We start from the raw sequence: 17,707 nt of genomic DNA, 5'->3' as shown, positions 1-17,707 counted from the left end.
ATAGTTTCATAAGCCAAGAATAGAGTTATTGTGCTAATTTGAATACAAGTCTCCAAAAATCACTGTTGTCCACGTGTAAGTCAAGTGTATAGTGTTTTTTTCCCCTTCAAATCAAGCTCCGGAGCTCAGTCAAGCGGATGGAATAAAGCCGTCCGTGGACAAACAGGTTTGGCACATGACATTTTTAAACTACCACATCTCAGAGAAAAAATATGCTTTTCGTCATTTAAATATGTTTAAAGATCAATATCTTAAGACCATTCAAAGAATTTTTGAAATCTGCTCAACAAGTAGGTGAAAATTGCTGTAAAAAGTGGGTTTCCTTCTTTTTTGCACCACCCTGTATAGGGCCTACATGTACATTCTAAAGAAAACTGAGAAACGTATGTGCGATTTTTGGGGTCGCGTAACTGGATTCCGTTGTTAACGCGCGTGAAAAAAAGTGAAGATAAAAGTGTGCCGCGGGCACATTTCTTTAAAATACCTTCTTTTGTCCTTCCTCCACGCTTCAATTATTGTTTTCCTCCGAAAGATGCCGTATCAGGAGGAATTCCACAGGGCATTTGTCCTGTTTACTTTGAACAAGGATTTTCTCGTTAAATCGGTAGCTACGTTCGTGGGTAATTGCAAATGCTAATACGTGGCTCAAAATAGCTGTCACATAAGCCTCGGCGTAATTGACGGATACGTCAAAGGCCACGAAACACACCAACAGAAATTACAAGCAAGCACTGAAATTGCCTAAATGGATTATTTTGTCGGTTCTTTTTCCTTTTTTGAGGTAAAATTCGGATTTTCTGCAAAGTAATGAAAGCCACCGTTCCGGGACATTCATAATTATGAAACTTCACTTTTGGTAAATCAAGAAAGCTTTTGATCAGTATTCCAGCTAGTATGACTGCAGTGACATCTAATTAGGGCCCAATATATTAAGTTTTAAATGGATTATTTTGTCGGTTCTTTTGTCTTTTTTGAGGTAAATTTCAGATTTTCTGCAAAGTAATGAAAGCCACCGTGCCGGGACATTCATAATTATAAAACTTCACTGTTGTTAAATCAAGAAAGCTTTTGATCAGTATTCCAGCTTTTGATCAGTATTCCAGCTAGTATGGTTGCAGTGACATCTTAGGGCCCGATATATTAAGTGTTAGTACGGCAGATAGGTGATGGGATTGTGCCTTTGATGATACCAGCATGACATTTGGCACACAGTCAAAGTATGCTATGAGAAAGACATTTACCTATATAGGACCATCGCAGATTTTTCCTTAAAGAATGTTGGTAGAGCAACAAGCAATGGCAGCCATTTTGTGCAGCTTTGTACTCCTCTTAAATGCATAAAATCTACTTGACATCCCTCGTTGGTTAATCTTATTGACAAGCGAGTCCACTGTTGCGGTGATGTCATTTCAGGAAGACACTGCTGACTATATCAAACCAGTAAAATGGGCCAAATTTAATAGAAGGAATGCTAAAGTTCCTATTTTTTCCTGACTTGCAGGTGAATTATCATAGTATATTTCAACATTTTTCGGGGGCATTCCCCCGACCCCCCTAGCAGGGCACGCCTTATTAGACTCCCCCCCCCCCCTTTATACCACCCCTCCCCCTTTCCTGAAAGTTAGCTCCGCCCCTGCTACCTTATCCTTTAGTGCAGTACCTCTACACAACAGCCGGAATAGTGTAGGGAACCCGGAGGTCCTCTTGTCTCTTCTCTAGTCAGGGTAAAAATGATGTATAAGACTTTGATGAATTCGATATCCCAATCGACCTTTGAGCGAAAGGGCCCTCAAGAGGACCGATAAACGCAATTAAAAAAATCACCTCGTTCACATGCCAGTTCAGTGATTGGTTTTCTCGTCGTAATTATCACACTGCTCGGTCACGGTTGCCATGGAGATGTTGTCACACAAATTACTTTGGGTTTGTTCTGTTGTTATTTTTGGCGGGAAAGGGGGGGGGGGGACACGTTTTCTTGGGAAGGGCGGTCGTTGCTAATGCAATATCGATCGTCGGGTCGTGGACCACGTAACCGAATTTGCCCGACCTAAGATAACAATTATCAGCACTTTTACGCGCGGGAAATTACATCACTGGTCAAAACCCGGAAGCCAGCTGCACCTAGCAACTGAGTTTAGACCCGGAGCAAAACTGATTGACAACTGACACGTAAAGAAGCATAAACTTGTTTTGAAAATTATCTGTCTCTTTCGTTGGTGGCTGTAAAATGTTAATTGTGGGCGGGGGGGGGGGGGGCAGACCCAAGTGAAATAGGCCTATATATACTTGTCACCAGGACACGCACACGTGAATCAAGGCCTATTCTCCATGCTTTGCACTGGTTGCCGATGCGGGTAATAATAGATTTTAAAGTTAAGGTACTTATATATCCATGGTAAAGCCCCTGTTTATTTTTGAAGTTTAGTTCAGGAGTACCAAGCAGCTATATCTGTGTTCTATCCATGAATCTCTGTTGTCACCCCCAGTCATTAAAACTAAGTCCAATGGTTCCCGCTCCTTCCAGTCAGCTGCAGTTCAGTTATGGAACAACTTACCAGATGTTGTCAAACAGGCCGAAACAACAGAACAATTATTCAAAACCTGGGTCAAAACATATCTGTTCGATTTGTATAATTCTTGATTTCATGAGAGCGCATATGCGCTATATAACAATGGTTTTGGAAAACTAAGTCATATGGTTCCCGCTCCTTCCAGTCAGCTGCAGTTCAGTTATAGAACAACTTACCAGATGTTGTCAAACAGGCCGAAACAACAGAACAATTATTCAAAACCTGGGTCAAAACATATCTGTTCGATTTGTATAATTCTTGATTTCATGAGAGCGCATATGCGCTATATAACAATGGTTTTGGAAAACTAAGTCATATGGTTCCCGCTCCTTCCAGTCAGCTGCAGTTCAGTTATGGAACAACTTACCAGATGTTGTCAAACAGGCCAAAACAACAGAACAATTATTCAAAACCTGGGTCAAAACATATCTGTTCGATTTGTATAATTCTTGATTTCATGAGAGCGCATATGCGCTATATAACAATGGTTTTGGAAAACTAAGTCATATGGTTCCCGCTCCTTCCAGTCAGCTGCAGTTCAGTTATGGAACAACTTACCAGATGTTGTCAAACAGGCCGAAACAATAGAACAATTATTCAAAACCTGGGTCAAAACATATCTGTTCGATTTGTATAATTCTTGATTTCATGAGAGCGCATATGCGCTATATAACAATGGTTTTGGAATTATTATTATTTTATTATCTTTCAATTCCGCTACCAAGCTCAGTAATATAATTTTACATATTATTATTTAGATCAGGCTTCCAGTGGTAAAGATAAATCAGCGTTTTGTATGATTCCGTATTGAAAGCAATATTTGTCAGTAAAAGTACCCGGATGACTGTAATATTATTTTAATGTACATCCAATTATGAAAGATATTGCACACAAAAACGTGAAGCGCATTAACAGAAAACGTTTCCCGTTCTGCACCTGTGTAGCCAGGGAACTATGGAGAACAATTTATAAATCATGCTTAAACATGTGCAGATCATACTTTTCTCTTTTAATTAATTTGGATTTCAGTGGATTTAAAATTACATTTCCTGTCAGACCATTGTTTCTTTTGTGGAGATGTCGCTAAAGAAAATAGGTGAAGAAAAATGTTTCGTTCTTCCTTTCGGCTTTTCTTCTATTATTACCCAGGATACTTGATGTAAATGTCGAATTGGTATTCAACACCACGTAGACTCGGTTCAGTATGCCGTCATTTTAAAGAAATTAGTTACTTTTTTTTTGAAAATGTAATTGGTCTTTCAGCCATCTGTATTGCATACGCGCAAAATATCAAAAGAGGGCGCTGTTTAGAAAGTGCATCGGAAGTCCAAAATCACCCAATGACAGGCCTATGTTATAGCCGGCCATTCCCCTTACAATTATTTACACTTTCATGGCCTCTTGGGGCGGATCGATAATTGCGTCCTGCGTTGTTTGAAGCAGTAGAACTGCAGTAACAAAGTTGAATTTGATTTAGTGTGTTTAGCATTCAGAGACTTGCGGCAGCTATACATTTTTGTACCGCAGATGTATATACATTGTTGACACTTGATATGAAATCGTGAAGGGAAAGGATAAAAGAAATGATCACTTCAAGGCAAAATCAGTCTGTCGGTGGAATAAACACGTCTCCTGAACTTTAAAGTACAAATCAATAGTCAGTTACATTGACATCGGCTGTGAAGCCGTAGGCCAATCTTTTTTTGAGTCTGGTTCCCAGACCAGCAGAGGCAGACTTTTCTGACAAAATGTCTGAAGGTTACCGAATACATTTCGTTGGCACTCGGGTATGCTTGCAATAGCTCGGGTATTTCCGGGTGTTGACTAGTTATGAAACTTTTGAGTTCATAACTTCATTACCTACATTTTAAATTCCAATGCCCGGTGCATTATCCAGTAGGCCTATATTAACTTTGGCCCATTTAGACGTGGTGGCTCAAGTATGCACTTGTACTTGAACGAGGGGCCAACATGGCTGCGCCATGCTCTATTTTTGAGTGTGGCGACTACCTGACCTTAGATTTGTAAATATTAGTCAGATAACTTTGGTCTGGGAACTTGACAATGTCTTTATTTGTGCATTTTTGCAGAAATTTCTGCGTTTTTACATGGTATTCGCAAACTTAAAGGGCCCATGTAATGTAATTTTTCTAATGTAGTCCTCGTAAATGCATTTTTGTGTCCCATTTTACCTTATATTAATTTACCTTATATTTTGCAATTTTTAAGGGCATTTTAGTGCCTTTTTTATGCTAATGAAATTTGCATATTCATGAGCAAAAGTGTGATGTAATTTCAGACAGAAAACTAAACGTTACAGATATTTCAGCACCAAACATTCGCCAGAATTTTGGATATTTTCCTGTATAAATGTTCGTTTCTTTGGTGTTTCGTTGTTGTTTCAGTACATGACAATAGGCCAATGAGCAAAGTTTTCTTACAAAACATTTTCAGTGAGCAAGTTTTGGGTTCACAATTTAGACAGAAAACCTTTCAACTAAACAGTGTACTCCTGAAATGACATCGCAGCAACAGCGCCCTCATTTGTCAGGAAAAGCATGTTTAAAGAATTGAAGCGCACTTTTCAACAAGATTAACCCAAAAGGGATCTTAAGTTGTTTCCATACATTTTAAGAGGAGTAGAAAGTTGCACAAAATATGCTCCCAGGTAAAATTCGTGTTATGGGCCCTTTAAGCTTGGCAATCCATGCACTATACTCAAACTGACCCGTAACCGCCCCCCCCCCCTTTTTCTCCTTAAAACTTCAATAAGTCACAGCATTGACAAAAGATGTGAAGGTTTAAAACCAAAATATTCTTACTTTTCAGTGCCATTTCTGTTTTCCAAACATGACGTGATTGTCAAATGTTTGCTCTATGTGAAGTGGATATCATGACTAGTGATTTTTTCTTTACCCCAAAAAAATACAGTTCTGGAATTTTATGGATTTTGGAGGAAATCATCTTAACACAACAAAATCCCAAATTCCCTTTTATCAAATCGAGGAGCACGTATTGATCGCGTCAGACTTCAGCCCCCCCCCCCCCACTAAAAAAACTTAAATTCACAAACTACTTTTCCCAGAATTTACGAATGTGTGGCTTCCGTTTTGAAACCCCGCACCTATTGGCCGACCCATCTGAATGTTAGCTTGAGACTGTGATTGCGATCAATCTCAATTCAATTATCTCCTCTTCCCATTCAGCCAACGCGTCATTGAACACCTAGGACGAGTCTCTGACGTCAAAAAAACATATTTGTCATAATCATTAAAGGGCATTGAAATGATTATTTCTTAGGAACACATTTGTGCAACTTTCTACTCCTCTTAGCCCTAAAAGGGCCGGAGGCGGAATCCGCCCCCCCCCCCAACTTTTTCCGCGATACCCTTGCAAAAACAAATTTCCCGACCCGAGCTTTCCTGAATTTTTAGTCTCGAGTCTTGCGCATCTCTTGATACCAGAAACTTAAAATTCCGACAATGGGTTGCCGCTCAGCGAAGATTTTTTTTTTCGGTGAAAACTGAATTTCCCAATGTATGTAGTGTACACAAAGTAGAATTACCATTGATGCATTCGAATACTTAATTAGCCATAATTCCAAAACCCTTAAACCTATAGTCATGAAATTTATCGGGTATGTTCACATTGAGTTGTTCATGTATGTACCGAGTTTCAAATGTTTCGTCTCTCGATGGCCGAGATCTGAGGGGGCCTGTGATTAAATGTGTTAATTTTATTGAATAGTGCGCTTCTTTAAACATTTGAAATGTGCCATGCTTTTCCAGACAACGGAGGGCGCTGTTGCTGTGATATCATTTCAGGAAGACACTGTTAAGTTTAGGGGTTTTCTGTTCCAATTGTGAACCCAACAATTTGCTCATGAAAACATCTGTGAGAAATGGTTGCTCACCGTGTAGGCCTACTGACTCAACAACGAATCAACAAGGAACAGAACATTTACAATAGCAAAGCATCCAACAGTTTGGCAACTTTTGGTGCTGAAATAACTGTAACATTGAGGTTTCTGCCTGAAATGACATCACACTTTAGCTCATGAATATAGAAATTTGCATTAGCATAAAACCAAAAAGGCACCAAAATACCCTTAAAAGTGGGTAAACAAAAATTGAAAATAAGGATAAATGGGATACTAAGGTGCATTTTCAAGGACCGCACTAAAAATGTACATTGCATGTGCCCTTTAACCACTATACATGTATTATGAACGTTCTAAAGAGTGTGTGCCTTAAATAGAATCACAGCAACAGCTCCTTCAATTGTCAAGAAAAGTATGGACCGTTTTTAGTAAAAAAAAGCAGGTGCACTTTGAAACAAAATTAACCAAAAAGGATCTCATAGTTTTCGTACATTTCAGAGGAGTGGATATTTGTACACACAAATAATCATGCCATACTCTTACAAAAACACACAAGATGACGTAAAGATTCGAACCACTGCGACCTACATTCCGGCAAAATAGCGCCGTTTTAATCAAACAGTAGCATGATGTGAAATTGATTTTCGTTTCTCGCGCTTGAAATCAAACAGAGCAAGCATTGATTAAAGGTGCACTGTTTAGATAGACGTGTTGTCCTGTGTTGTCTTTAGCCACACCGAGAAGTCTAAATCTTTGTGAAATTAAATAAAGCTTCGGTAATAGTTTAGGGCCTCTCCATCTCCTTAGTTCTAAAACAGTTTTAATCATTCCAAAAATGACATATGCAACTTCATATCAGGCTTCAGGACTACTTTTAGAGGTGATCATCTTTGGATGGAATTTTCTCCAAAAAGTCATTTGTTAACCCCCAGAAAATTGAACGGAAAATGAAAGCTGATGAAATAAGCTTTAGTTTGATTTGTGTCTCGCACGCCTTGGAGAGTTGTGAGTATTTGTATTTTTGGGGAAATGCGCGTAATCCCTGAGGTATATGGCAGTCTATTTACTGGTCTGTAACCTGCATTACATTTTGTGCCACTGTAATAATGCATTCTGGTCAATGTGTAGCCCGACTCCGTATATATAGGCTACATCTGGCTATAATCCTTAGATTTGTTTGACTAAATCCCGTATGGATAAACGCCTATTGTGAAAGAAAGTAGGCCTACCGCTTTTATATCAACACTGCCTGGATTGTTAGCCTTCTAAATCACCCGTGTCATATAAGTTCGATTACCATTTTAATCGTGTTGGTGGTGAGCAGTGATGCGTTTGGTCTTTGCATGGAAATCTCGAATTTTGCGCTGCATGCACCTCGAATGGTCGGGAAAGCACCTTCTGTCGCACGAAACATTAATTGGAAAATAATATTTATCAGACTACGGTGAAGGCAATTACTGTTGAAAACTACAGTTGAAAACTACAGTTGTGAAATAGAAGTCGTACTGTGAGCCGAAGATGCACGGAGTGTCGGAAATGAGTTGCTCTTCCATGAGGTATTACGTTGGTGTTGACCAGTGTTTATTAGGCGATTCGCGAGGTGAGTTTGTAATGCGCCCAATTGGGCTAAAACAACGCGTTTTAAACGAAATGATGTTAATTGGAAAAATCAATTATAGTAGGATATAACGTCCACACAACGTTCCTTTAAAAACTAGGCTTTTTGTGTTGCTCTTGCGAGAGCGAATTTCGTTGGTCAGAAATATTTACCCAAAAAATCGAGCTGTTGAGCGAGTGATGTTAGTTATGAATCCTGCCGCAAAGTGCATGGCATTCTGCGGACGTGCGAGAAACGACATTTGTGTGCATTCTGCGGACGTGCGACAAACATCATTTGTGTATTGGTGTTGTGTGTATTATGTGACACACAACGTGTACCGTACATTGTATGGACACAGCTGGAAATACGTATGCGTATGCTACAAAATGTCCACCATTTTCAATGTAAACAACCGGGTGTTTTCCCGTCTTTTCTCGGAAACGGTAAGACATTCGGTGAGTTTCCTTTCAACCAGACCTTTGAAGTGTGATAAGTAAACAATCCAAAACATACAAATTTTGGTGATTTCAGGCCGTAGTGCCCCTTTAAACTCGCTGGAGATCGAGACGGAAACTTGTCGTTATTGATGAGGATATTCATTCTGAACATTAGTCTCTACTGAAGACGAGTTTAAGATGAGCATGCTACTGTAGCGAATCATTTAAGAAAGCCATTCCCCAATTTCGCTGCAAGAGACTCGATTTCAGCGTGTCTGCATCTTAACTTATTTTTCTTTACTAGCCAGCCGGGCTACTGAAACAGATTCTTAACTAGCCCGCGGGCATTCTGCATGTTTTTCTTTCATATAGAGTGTCTCATAATCAACAGTGCGCATACATGTAAAACGTGTATCCTGAGGCAATAATGTCAGTGTTTTTAATAAACAGATCCAATAATTTAACCCTTAGCAGCTAATAAAATAAGACACAAATTGATACATCTGGTTGACTTTCTGACTTTATGATTTATTTCTTCCTGTCCTTTCATCTTTGCCGCCAGCCGGGCTACTAATAATAAGGAATAGTTTGACTATATCCCGCCGCTGTTTTGACAAGCATTTGGCTAGCGGGCTACTGCTAAAGTAGAACCCTGATTATTGTAGTGATATTCAGACATTTTTTGAAAGGTGTGATTCAAATTTGTTCTGGTGTTTTGTTGGGAAGCTATTTTTGGCGGACACATTGTTTTTGTTGGAGGTTTACCCTAAAGCCCGCTTAGGCACGTTTGCCGTTTTGCATTGATCGTTGTGTTGATGGTAACTTCTTTCTTTAAGAACATAATGTGATGCTATTTTGGTGAGACTCAGTCTTCTGAGGCCTGATTACAGCTTACATGAAGAAGTGTTTGAAAGACACACATGGAAGAAAACATCAGATATCAGGGGTTGTTTTCTTTCTTCAATCGGCCTAGGGAGATGCAGACCGACAAATTGATATCCTGCAGGCGTTGCATATTCATACAGGCACGACTGGGCCAAAAACAATCGCGCGGTGAAACGTATATGCAATAACACCGATAGCAATATCCTGTCTGGCCCACTGCCCACCCAGCCACTGGGAGCTTGTTTCCGTTTTTGGCGCGTCTTTTGCGTCAGTGGTGACGTCATAAGGCGCGGCAGGAGGCTTCCAGCGGCCGGCCTGTTTTGGATTCGCAAAGCAGCCAGACGCTGTTGTTGTGGCTTCAGGTGATGGAAATCTCTTGGAGATTATACAGAGTGGCCGGTTTTGGCGCAGGATGGTCTTAAGGAATTGTCGGGATCAGCTGCTGCTGTTATGATCTATGCTGTGGACTGTATTCATGAATTGTTAGTTGAATATCAGTCTTTTTTGAATGTTTCACTAACAAATAACATTGCCACTAAAATGGCTATTTTGGATGGAGGATCCAGTCGCACCACGAACCGTCGTATCCCGATTTTTGGCCAAATTGAGTTTTTGTCATAACGTTTTTATTTCATCAAAGTGCTCATCCTCACAAAGGTTTATTCCGTTCTGAGTTCTAAGTAACTAAGAACGCTAATTAGACTGTGCGACGTATGTCAAAGAATTAAACATGTTTCACCAGTGCCGTATACCGATACATGTACTTGACTCTGTGACGTTACCTCCGCCAAGGAGGTTACGTTCTCATCGGCGTTGGTTTGTTTGTTGGTTGGTTGGTTGGTTTGTTTGGGAACAGGATAACTCAAAAAGTTATGGATGGTTTTCATGATTTTTGGTTTTTAGGGCTGGTCCTTATAGTTCAAGTACAAATCGATTAGATTGTGGAAGAGATCCGGATCTGGGTCCGGATGCAAAATTTTTTAAAGGGTTTTTCACCATTTTCTCCCTAAATTCCAAAGAGTGAAATTAAGGACTAGACGTTTAAGAGTGAAAATCACTGTCATTTTCGATTGAAATAGTCTGAAAAAAGAACCACTTAGGTCGAAGCTCGATTGAAAACTCGATCTTTACGATTGAAGAAATTTCACTCTAAAACGTCTAGTCCCTAGTTTCCGACTGTGGGAGTGAATCTTCACTCGAATGGAGTGAATTTTCACTCTTTGGAATTTAGAGAGTTGTATGTTCGAATATGCTATGTGTAGAGACCACTGACCCAGTGATTCTGTATGCCTCATCACCCACCTAATCTAACCACACAGGTCAATGGACTAGACCATTATATACAATGGGGGAGTGGAGAGATAGACGGACACAGGCATATACATACCAAATGTTTGAGTTTAAGGATGTATTAAATGTGCAATAAAATATGAAAGTCCAATGGATATGCAAGGCTGTATGGGTGTATACAGTCAAACACCTATTATGACAAGGTCCTTGTGACTTTACGTATTACCTTGTTATAACAGGTGTCTTGTATTATAACCTTAATGGAAAACAAAGGAAAACAAAGCAGAATCTTGTATTAACAGTGTTTTTCTTATTAGGGTTAACCGACTGTACTAACAACATGGCAATGAATTGTTCAGCCTTGGCGGAGGTGTGCGCTCTCTGAGTGCTTTGTAGTTGTGATTGATTTTAGCTGCCTTGTGCTGAAATGTCAGCATCGAGCTTCTTTTTTTTTTTACTCCCCAGGGAGCTGATGGTATTTGGAATGTTTCATTGGCCCAGTGATCAGGGGCAACAATAATGTAAAGCGCTTTGATCTTAGTACAGTGCTATATAAATATACCTGTTGTTATTATTATTAAGGGGGGGGGGGGGCTACACATCATTTGAAGCTTGAGGGCGCTGTTCATTACATTGTATGTATAATCTGTACTGCCAGTATGCCGCATTAATTCTGGGTCCTTTCCACACGCTCTTTTTACTTCACTAACATTGAATACCTCAAATTTTCGGTTTGCTTCTTCCTTTTCGTCTTTTTCAACCCCCCCCCCCTTTTTTTTGGGGGGGGGGTGTCAATGAGAAGGGGGGATGGGCGGTTCAGTCCCCACCCCACCCCTCCGCCGCCGCCACTGGTCATGCCAAACATCGAATCCCAATTCCGCTGTCGAAATTTGAGTCAAGAGACATAACACAAAAGCAAGGACCAGCATAATATGCTGGTCCTTTTTTGGACGACGGTTCCTCGTAGGAAATTTTCAAAATCTGCATTTTGCGCGGCGTGTCACGGCACTCACTCCCGAGCTCCCGTGGGGAAATTGCAGCTCTGTCCCCGATGAAATATTGATTGAAGAACAAGAGAACGGTAGCCCGCGCGGCGTTTTAATGGTTCAGTAATGAGAAATCCCAACGCAAAACAGCTCGATAAATCTTGAGAAGCCGGCACAGATTCTTGCTTGTCCTGTTCCGGCATGGGGGCGGGGGGGGGGGAGAGAAGGGAGAAGGGAGGGTAAAGCTTGTAGACTCGGAAATAGAAGTGATCAGATGGGGTTTGTTTAGAGCTCCAAGCACTACTTAAGGTTTTTCCCTTTTAGGATGAGTGTTTGTTTTGGTTTGTCATTGGTCTGGGACCAAGTCTTAGTGTGTTGTTTGTGTACCTGGAGTCGGATCAAGGAGTATCCCTTGTGTCTGCCATTTGAATGCATAGGGTGCAGACCAGTAAATCGACTCCAATAGACCTCAGTGATAATTACGCGCACTTCCAAAAATTATTAAATATACTCACAACTCTCCAAGGTGTTTGAAACACCCATCAAATTAAAGCGTATTACATCATCTTTCATTTTTTTGTTCAATATTTTGGGTGGTAATTCGATGACTTTTGGGAGAAAATTTCATGAAAAGATGATCACCCCTAAAAGTATTCCTATGGCCCATCGCCCTTTTGAAAAATGGTGTCTGTGCTTCATTGCAAAAAAAGAGCAATATTGGGCCCAATTTCATCCGAATTTCACAGAAATACGAGCTCGCAGTCCTGTGCATGTGCACGGCTTCCACCAATGTTTTTCATAAACCTTCAAGTTCATGACCCACAAAATGCTCCAATACCAAACAAAAATAAGGGCATACAAATCGTGTTTTGGCCCGCGTAGGCACTTTTGAGCCTCTGGTGTGCACCCATATTACGACATTTCATTTACGACCAATGTCCCGTAAAGCCCACATTGACCGAGCCTGTGTACGAAAAACGCCGTAAAACATTATTTTGTGAGAAAAGGTTGCTGATTGGCTTACTGCCATGTACTGACACAACAACGAATCACTAAAGAAAAGAAAATTTACAACAGCAAAATTATTAAAAAATCTGGCCACATTTGGTGCTGAAATAGCAGTAACATTAAGGTTTCTGCCTGAAATGACATCACAATTTTGCTCATGAATATAGAAATTTGCATCAGCATAAAACCAAGAAGGCACCAAAACACCCTTTAAAAATGGCAAAAAGAGAATTAAAAATAAGGTTAAATGGGAGACAAAGGTGCATTTTCAAGGATTGCATTAAAAATACATTGCATGGCCCTTTAATTGGATGTGTATCATAAGCAAAATGAAGCTTGCTTGTACCACCCTCATTTCTCCGTTACATAAAGACACCTGCCATAACACCTGCTTAATTATAATTTGGGATTCGTTTTCACAGTTCCTTAATAGAGTTTCTCTCACCAACGAATGGCACGCGATGTTAATTTTGGGCCCATTTACTCGGGCGATTCTGCAAGCGATTTAACACTCTTTTTTTTCACTGCTGTGGACAGTCAGCATTTGAGTCTCATTCACATTTTTTTCCGTATATTTTCAGATGATGCTTGCCTGAAAGGTCGCTGTAAATACGGCTTAATGACGGCCAGAGCGAGCCGCAGTCGTGATTGAAGACCAGCGATGGATAGGCCTACCAGCCAGGAGGATCAGCTGTCTGGCCCGGTAGCAGATGTCGAAGGTCAAACGGAGGTGCCTAGTTCTCCTCACGGCTCTGCCATCAGCCAGCAGTCCTCCACATCTCACAGCAGCGCACACTCGAGCCACTCTTCACCCACATCAAGGCTCCGCCAGAAGCAACTAGCCTGCCGGAAGTATTGCAGCACCGTCCTAGCCTGTCTCGCAGTTGGGGTTATGATCACCCTGGGCAGCGTAGCAATGACAGTCTGTGGATATTTCGCCATGAACATTGCCAGCCAGACAGTGCAGTCAGGGAACAAGACCGCGGTGGTGCTAGACGAGCAGCTCCACGAGAACCTGTACAAGTTCCGGACTTTCGGGCCGGTCATGATCGGCTTCGGCAGCTTCCTCATCATGTGCGCATGCGTGTTGCTATGCGAGGAGAAAGACAAAAAACACAAATCTCGCACCCACGCGGGCGAGAATCTGCTGAGCGAGCACGAGCGAATCATGCAAGAGGCAAGAGAACGATTCTACAACGAGAACCGAAATGTGTTATTGGTTGAGTCTAACACGGTGGACTACCGGAACCCTAAAGCCTCGTCCAATGAGTGCACCTCATGCTTAGAGTCTGAAAATGTCAGAAACAGCGCCATAACGCAAGTCAAACCCTTGGCCTCGTCTGCTGCAGAAAGTGACGGAGCAAGTGGTGTTTCCGGCTCGCCTGTTGTACTTGTTCATGGACCAACCATCATAGAACCAGCGCAGTGTGCTGTTAGCGATGAACACCAACAGACTAACGAAAACGGAATGAGTGATATTCATTCAAAATCAAACCACAACAGTCCAGACCACAAAAGTAGCAGTCCGTCTCGTAACTCCAAGAAACACAACGCCGTCAGACCTTCCAGCATTGAGGATGCGAAGAGCGAGCTGGCCTTCCCGATTAGCCCGGTTCTACCCAAAATTGATTCTCCGCGAGGCAGCAATGGGATATCACGTGCAGGGGGAGCCATTCCGAAATCGATTCTCGTGCAGCCGCTCAAACTCTCGCCTATTCGGAGTGTGAATGGACCCATCAGGGTCCGGCTGGATGACTCGCCGACAGAACTGTCTCCCTTCGCGCCGTCGAATGCGTCCAAATCTGCTGAGTGCATACCCCAGCCTCGTAGTCCGGGCTCAACATCGGGACGGGTGAAGCGGGGCAAAAAGAAGAAGTCAGCAGGCAGCTTGCAGGCTAGCTTGGGCCAGTGCCGCTGCTTATCAGACCCGTCCATGTCCACACCACGATCTCAGGACAGACAGCTAGACTCCTGCTGCTGCCTGCAGCCGGACTGCTGCTGGGGCAGCAACTGTCAACTGGATAAATCAGTATCGACGAATGCTAAAAACACGGACGATCCTTTAGCGGGTTTAGTAGCGACTGGTGGCAAGTCCAATATTCCATTGCTGCAGCCTTTGAATTCAGACTGTGTGCCGATACAAAGCATTGAGTTAAAACCAAAGAGTATAGGGGAACTTGTCGCAGCTGATCGGGAAAAATCTACTAATAAACACAAAGACACCTGTTTGGATACACATTACAAAAATCCACATGGTGTAAACCAGATAACAAATAGTGACAAAGATACATTGAGGGACGCTACCCCACCCAAGGGAGCTGCATCTCCAGCTCGGCAGGTAGATAGTGACAAGGAGCGTTCAGCTCTGGGTGGGGAAAAGGTGACCACAGACGAGACAAATGCAGAGGCACTGGCCATAAAGGACAGAAACTCCAACATCAAAGTGTCTTCCAAACGGCAGGATGCACCGGGAAAGGGCGCCCCCAATAGTGGGCAGGCAAAAGGTGGTGTTATTGTTAAGTAAAATAGCTAATCCCAAAATGGCGCCGACGGGATCCGCTACGTTGTCCTACGTACCACGGCGAACTTGCATTCCCGTAAGTAGGCCTATCCCTATCAATTTACTTATTCACGTCACTTCATTACAAAGGTGTTTCAACACGGCTAAATAATCCTTCTTTCTCTGTTCCGATTAAGTACCCAATTGACAGGCCTAATTCCCAACTTTAAGTAATAACTCACCCAAACCAAGTGTGGTACTAGAACATCATTGTCCATCTCCCCAGCTGAATATTTTTGCTAGCACAGTCTAAGCCCAGTAATAGTATTGGCTCGTAAGCTGTGTTCCAATGATCACTTTGTGTGCTTAGATAATATCTGCGCTTACCATGCCAGTTCCCATTGTGTTGGCCCAGGTGCAGGGCTCATGGTATAGACATACATTATGGCTTTCAGGCATCACGCGAGTGCATCATCTAGGGGCAAGTTCAATCAAGGACCATACCATAGTTCGACTAACTCTGGTGGAACGCACGCTAGTCGACGACGGTTGGACTAGTCTAGTCGACTATTCAGGACCAGCCTATACAACGTATAGCTGCTTCCTTATAGCAATTTTCATAGCAAAGTGCAGAGGGGACCAACATCAACAAAAATGGCGGGAAAACAAACTGTGAGTGCTAAATTTCATTTTCATTACATAGTTTTTCCATGTTAGCTTACGATTCTGTCACTTTGTCACCACTGTATAATAATAATGGCGATAATGTAGGTGTCCTTAACTACGCAATCACCATTATATGTGTATAGGTAAACAGAAACATCAGTGTTGAAAAATTTTGCGACCGCCATTTTCTTACGGTTGTTGACACGACAATAGCACGGCTATAGAGTCGTTCGCAATTCAACTTCAGTGCGCATGCGCAAGTTACGTCACGAACCAACCTGTAGTTAACCACTGGTCCTTGATCGAACTTGCTCCAGGATTTACGTTGTGTCAGTTACCTCACCAGAGACCAACATGGTCAATTATTGATCTTATTGACAATATGGCGGTTATACTGTATGTGGCTTTTGAACTTGAACTTGGCAATTGGAACTAGGAACTAGGTTTGTAATATGACTGTAATGAGATTCATAATTAAAACAAAATACATTTAAATTTTTTTGCAGATCTCTACGACGCCGCCTATAGTGACCTCGATTGTTTGATAAAATGTTTGGTAAAATGTCATTATTTCACACACATTTTTTTTTACACCATTCGTTAAAGCACGAATTATAGCTATCGAGGTTTTGCAGACCTTATTACGTGAACGGTGATAGATCCGCCTTTTTGGGCGTCTGGCGCGTCTCTTGATTGATTGATCGTACAGTGCATGTGCACTGCATTGTGATTAATTGCATGGATCATCTCTGGATGGACTTTTCTCCAAAAAGTAATTGGTTAACCCAAACAAATTGAACAGAAAATGAAAGATGATGAAATAAGCTTTGATTTGATGTGTCTCTCAAACACCTTGGAGAATTGTGAGTATTTTTCCTTAATTTCGGAAGTGGGCGTAGCCGATTCATCATTGGGGTCTATGGCAGTTTATTTTACTAGTCTGCAACCGTAGACGTTTAATATGGCGCTCGTGGCCCCGACCACAGACCTGTGACGTCACCTAATATTTCTCAATTGAAAGTCCAAGTTTGATTGGCTTCACAGTGCCTGTACATCGTTTCTACCCCAGAGATGATCCCGAACTAAAAAAAATAAGCCCTCAAGAGAAAAACATGTTGAAGAACTCAATAAAACTATGCAATAATGTTCAAGGTTGGATCGGGTGGGTTAACACCGAAGTATCTGCCATTAAGGCTCTTCGGTTCTGTGCGTTTAAGAACCATTCACACCAGAATCGAAATTATACGGTTAACTCTTGGCAGAGTTTACCTGAAAACAAGTCCGTGTATCATGCAGGCATTGATGCTTTGAACACGCCTGAAAATTTAGAAACGTTTTCAAGCTGAAAGCGACGACCACCGGTTACAGGATAAGTTTCCAGTAAACTAGAGGGTAGGATATTTATACATATTCATACAAAATGGTAGTGTTCTGTTTATCGTGGATGAAGCTCAGCCCAATTTCCTTTTTATTATGTTACCAGTACGCACAAATTATATGCAACTCTTAATCAATGTATAAAGAAAAGATATAACAGATTTTGTTGCTTTGAATTATGTAAGTAAACGTGGTATTTGTAGAGATTTATTTGCATAATTTGAAATAAAATATTTTATAGCAAGAACTATTAAAGAATGTTTATGCTAGATGGGACGCCTTCATGTTGACTTTGGTTTCTTTGTTTCAGTCAGACCCGTAGCTTAGAATTCTGTGGCCCTATTCAATTTGACAAATGTAATAATAAAAAAAACCCAAATCAAAATCCCAAATTCGCAACCAGAAAAGTTCACTTCAGTCATCAGGTAGCTTTTTATCCGCGTTGATAAAAATGCTTTGTGGTGGTGATCGCTATTAATGAAGCGCGCCCTCTATTGAAAGAAAATTA

The 17,707-nt window shown here is 41.4% G+C and overlaps 1 protein-coding gene across 1 annotated transcript; it reads left to right on the top strand.

The window, feature by feature from the left end:
- Positions 1-7,828: 7,828 nt before the first annotated feature.
- On the top strand, positions 7,829-17,481 carry LOC119728618. The gene is made up of 2 exons (XM_038200921.1): positions 7,829-8,050; positions 13,238-17,481. Exon 2 carries the CDS (start codon positions 13,318-13,320, stop codon positions 15,178-15,180), a length of 1,863 nt encoding a protein of 620 aa, XP_038056849.1. The 5' UTR covers positions 7,829-8,050; positions 13,238-13,317; the 3' UTR covers positions 15,181-17,481.
- Positions 17,482-17,707: the final 226 nt, after the last annotated feature.

The sequence above is a fragment of the Patiria miniata genome, unplaced genomic scaffold (assembly GCF_015706575.1).
Source record: "Patiria miniata isolate m_02_andy unplaced genomic scaffold, ASM1570657v1 HiC_scaffold_20, whole genome shotgun sequence".
In the NCBI taxonomy this organism is placed as follows: Eukaryota; Metazoa; Echinodermata; class Asteroidea; order Valvatida; family Asterinidae; genus Patiria; species Patiria miniata.
Note: the sequence above shows the minus strand (reverse complement) of the source record. Positions and strands in the feature narration are given on the sequence as shown.

Bases quoted from the DNA above. Each gene is read 5' to 3' on its own strand.
- LOC119728618 (XM_038200921.1), top strand. From the start codon at position 13,318: ATGGATAGGCCTACCAGCCAGGAGGATCAGCTGTCTGGCCCGGTAGCA.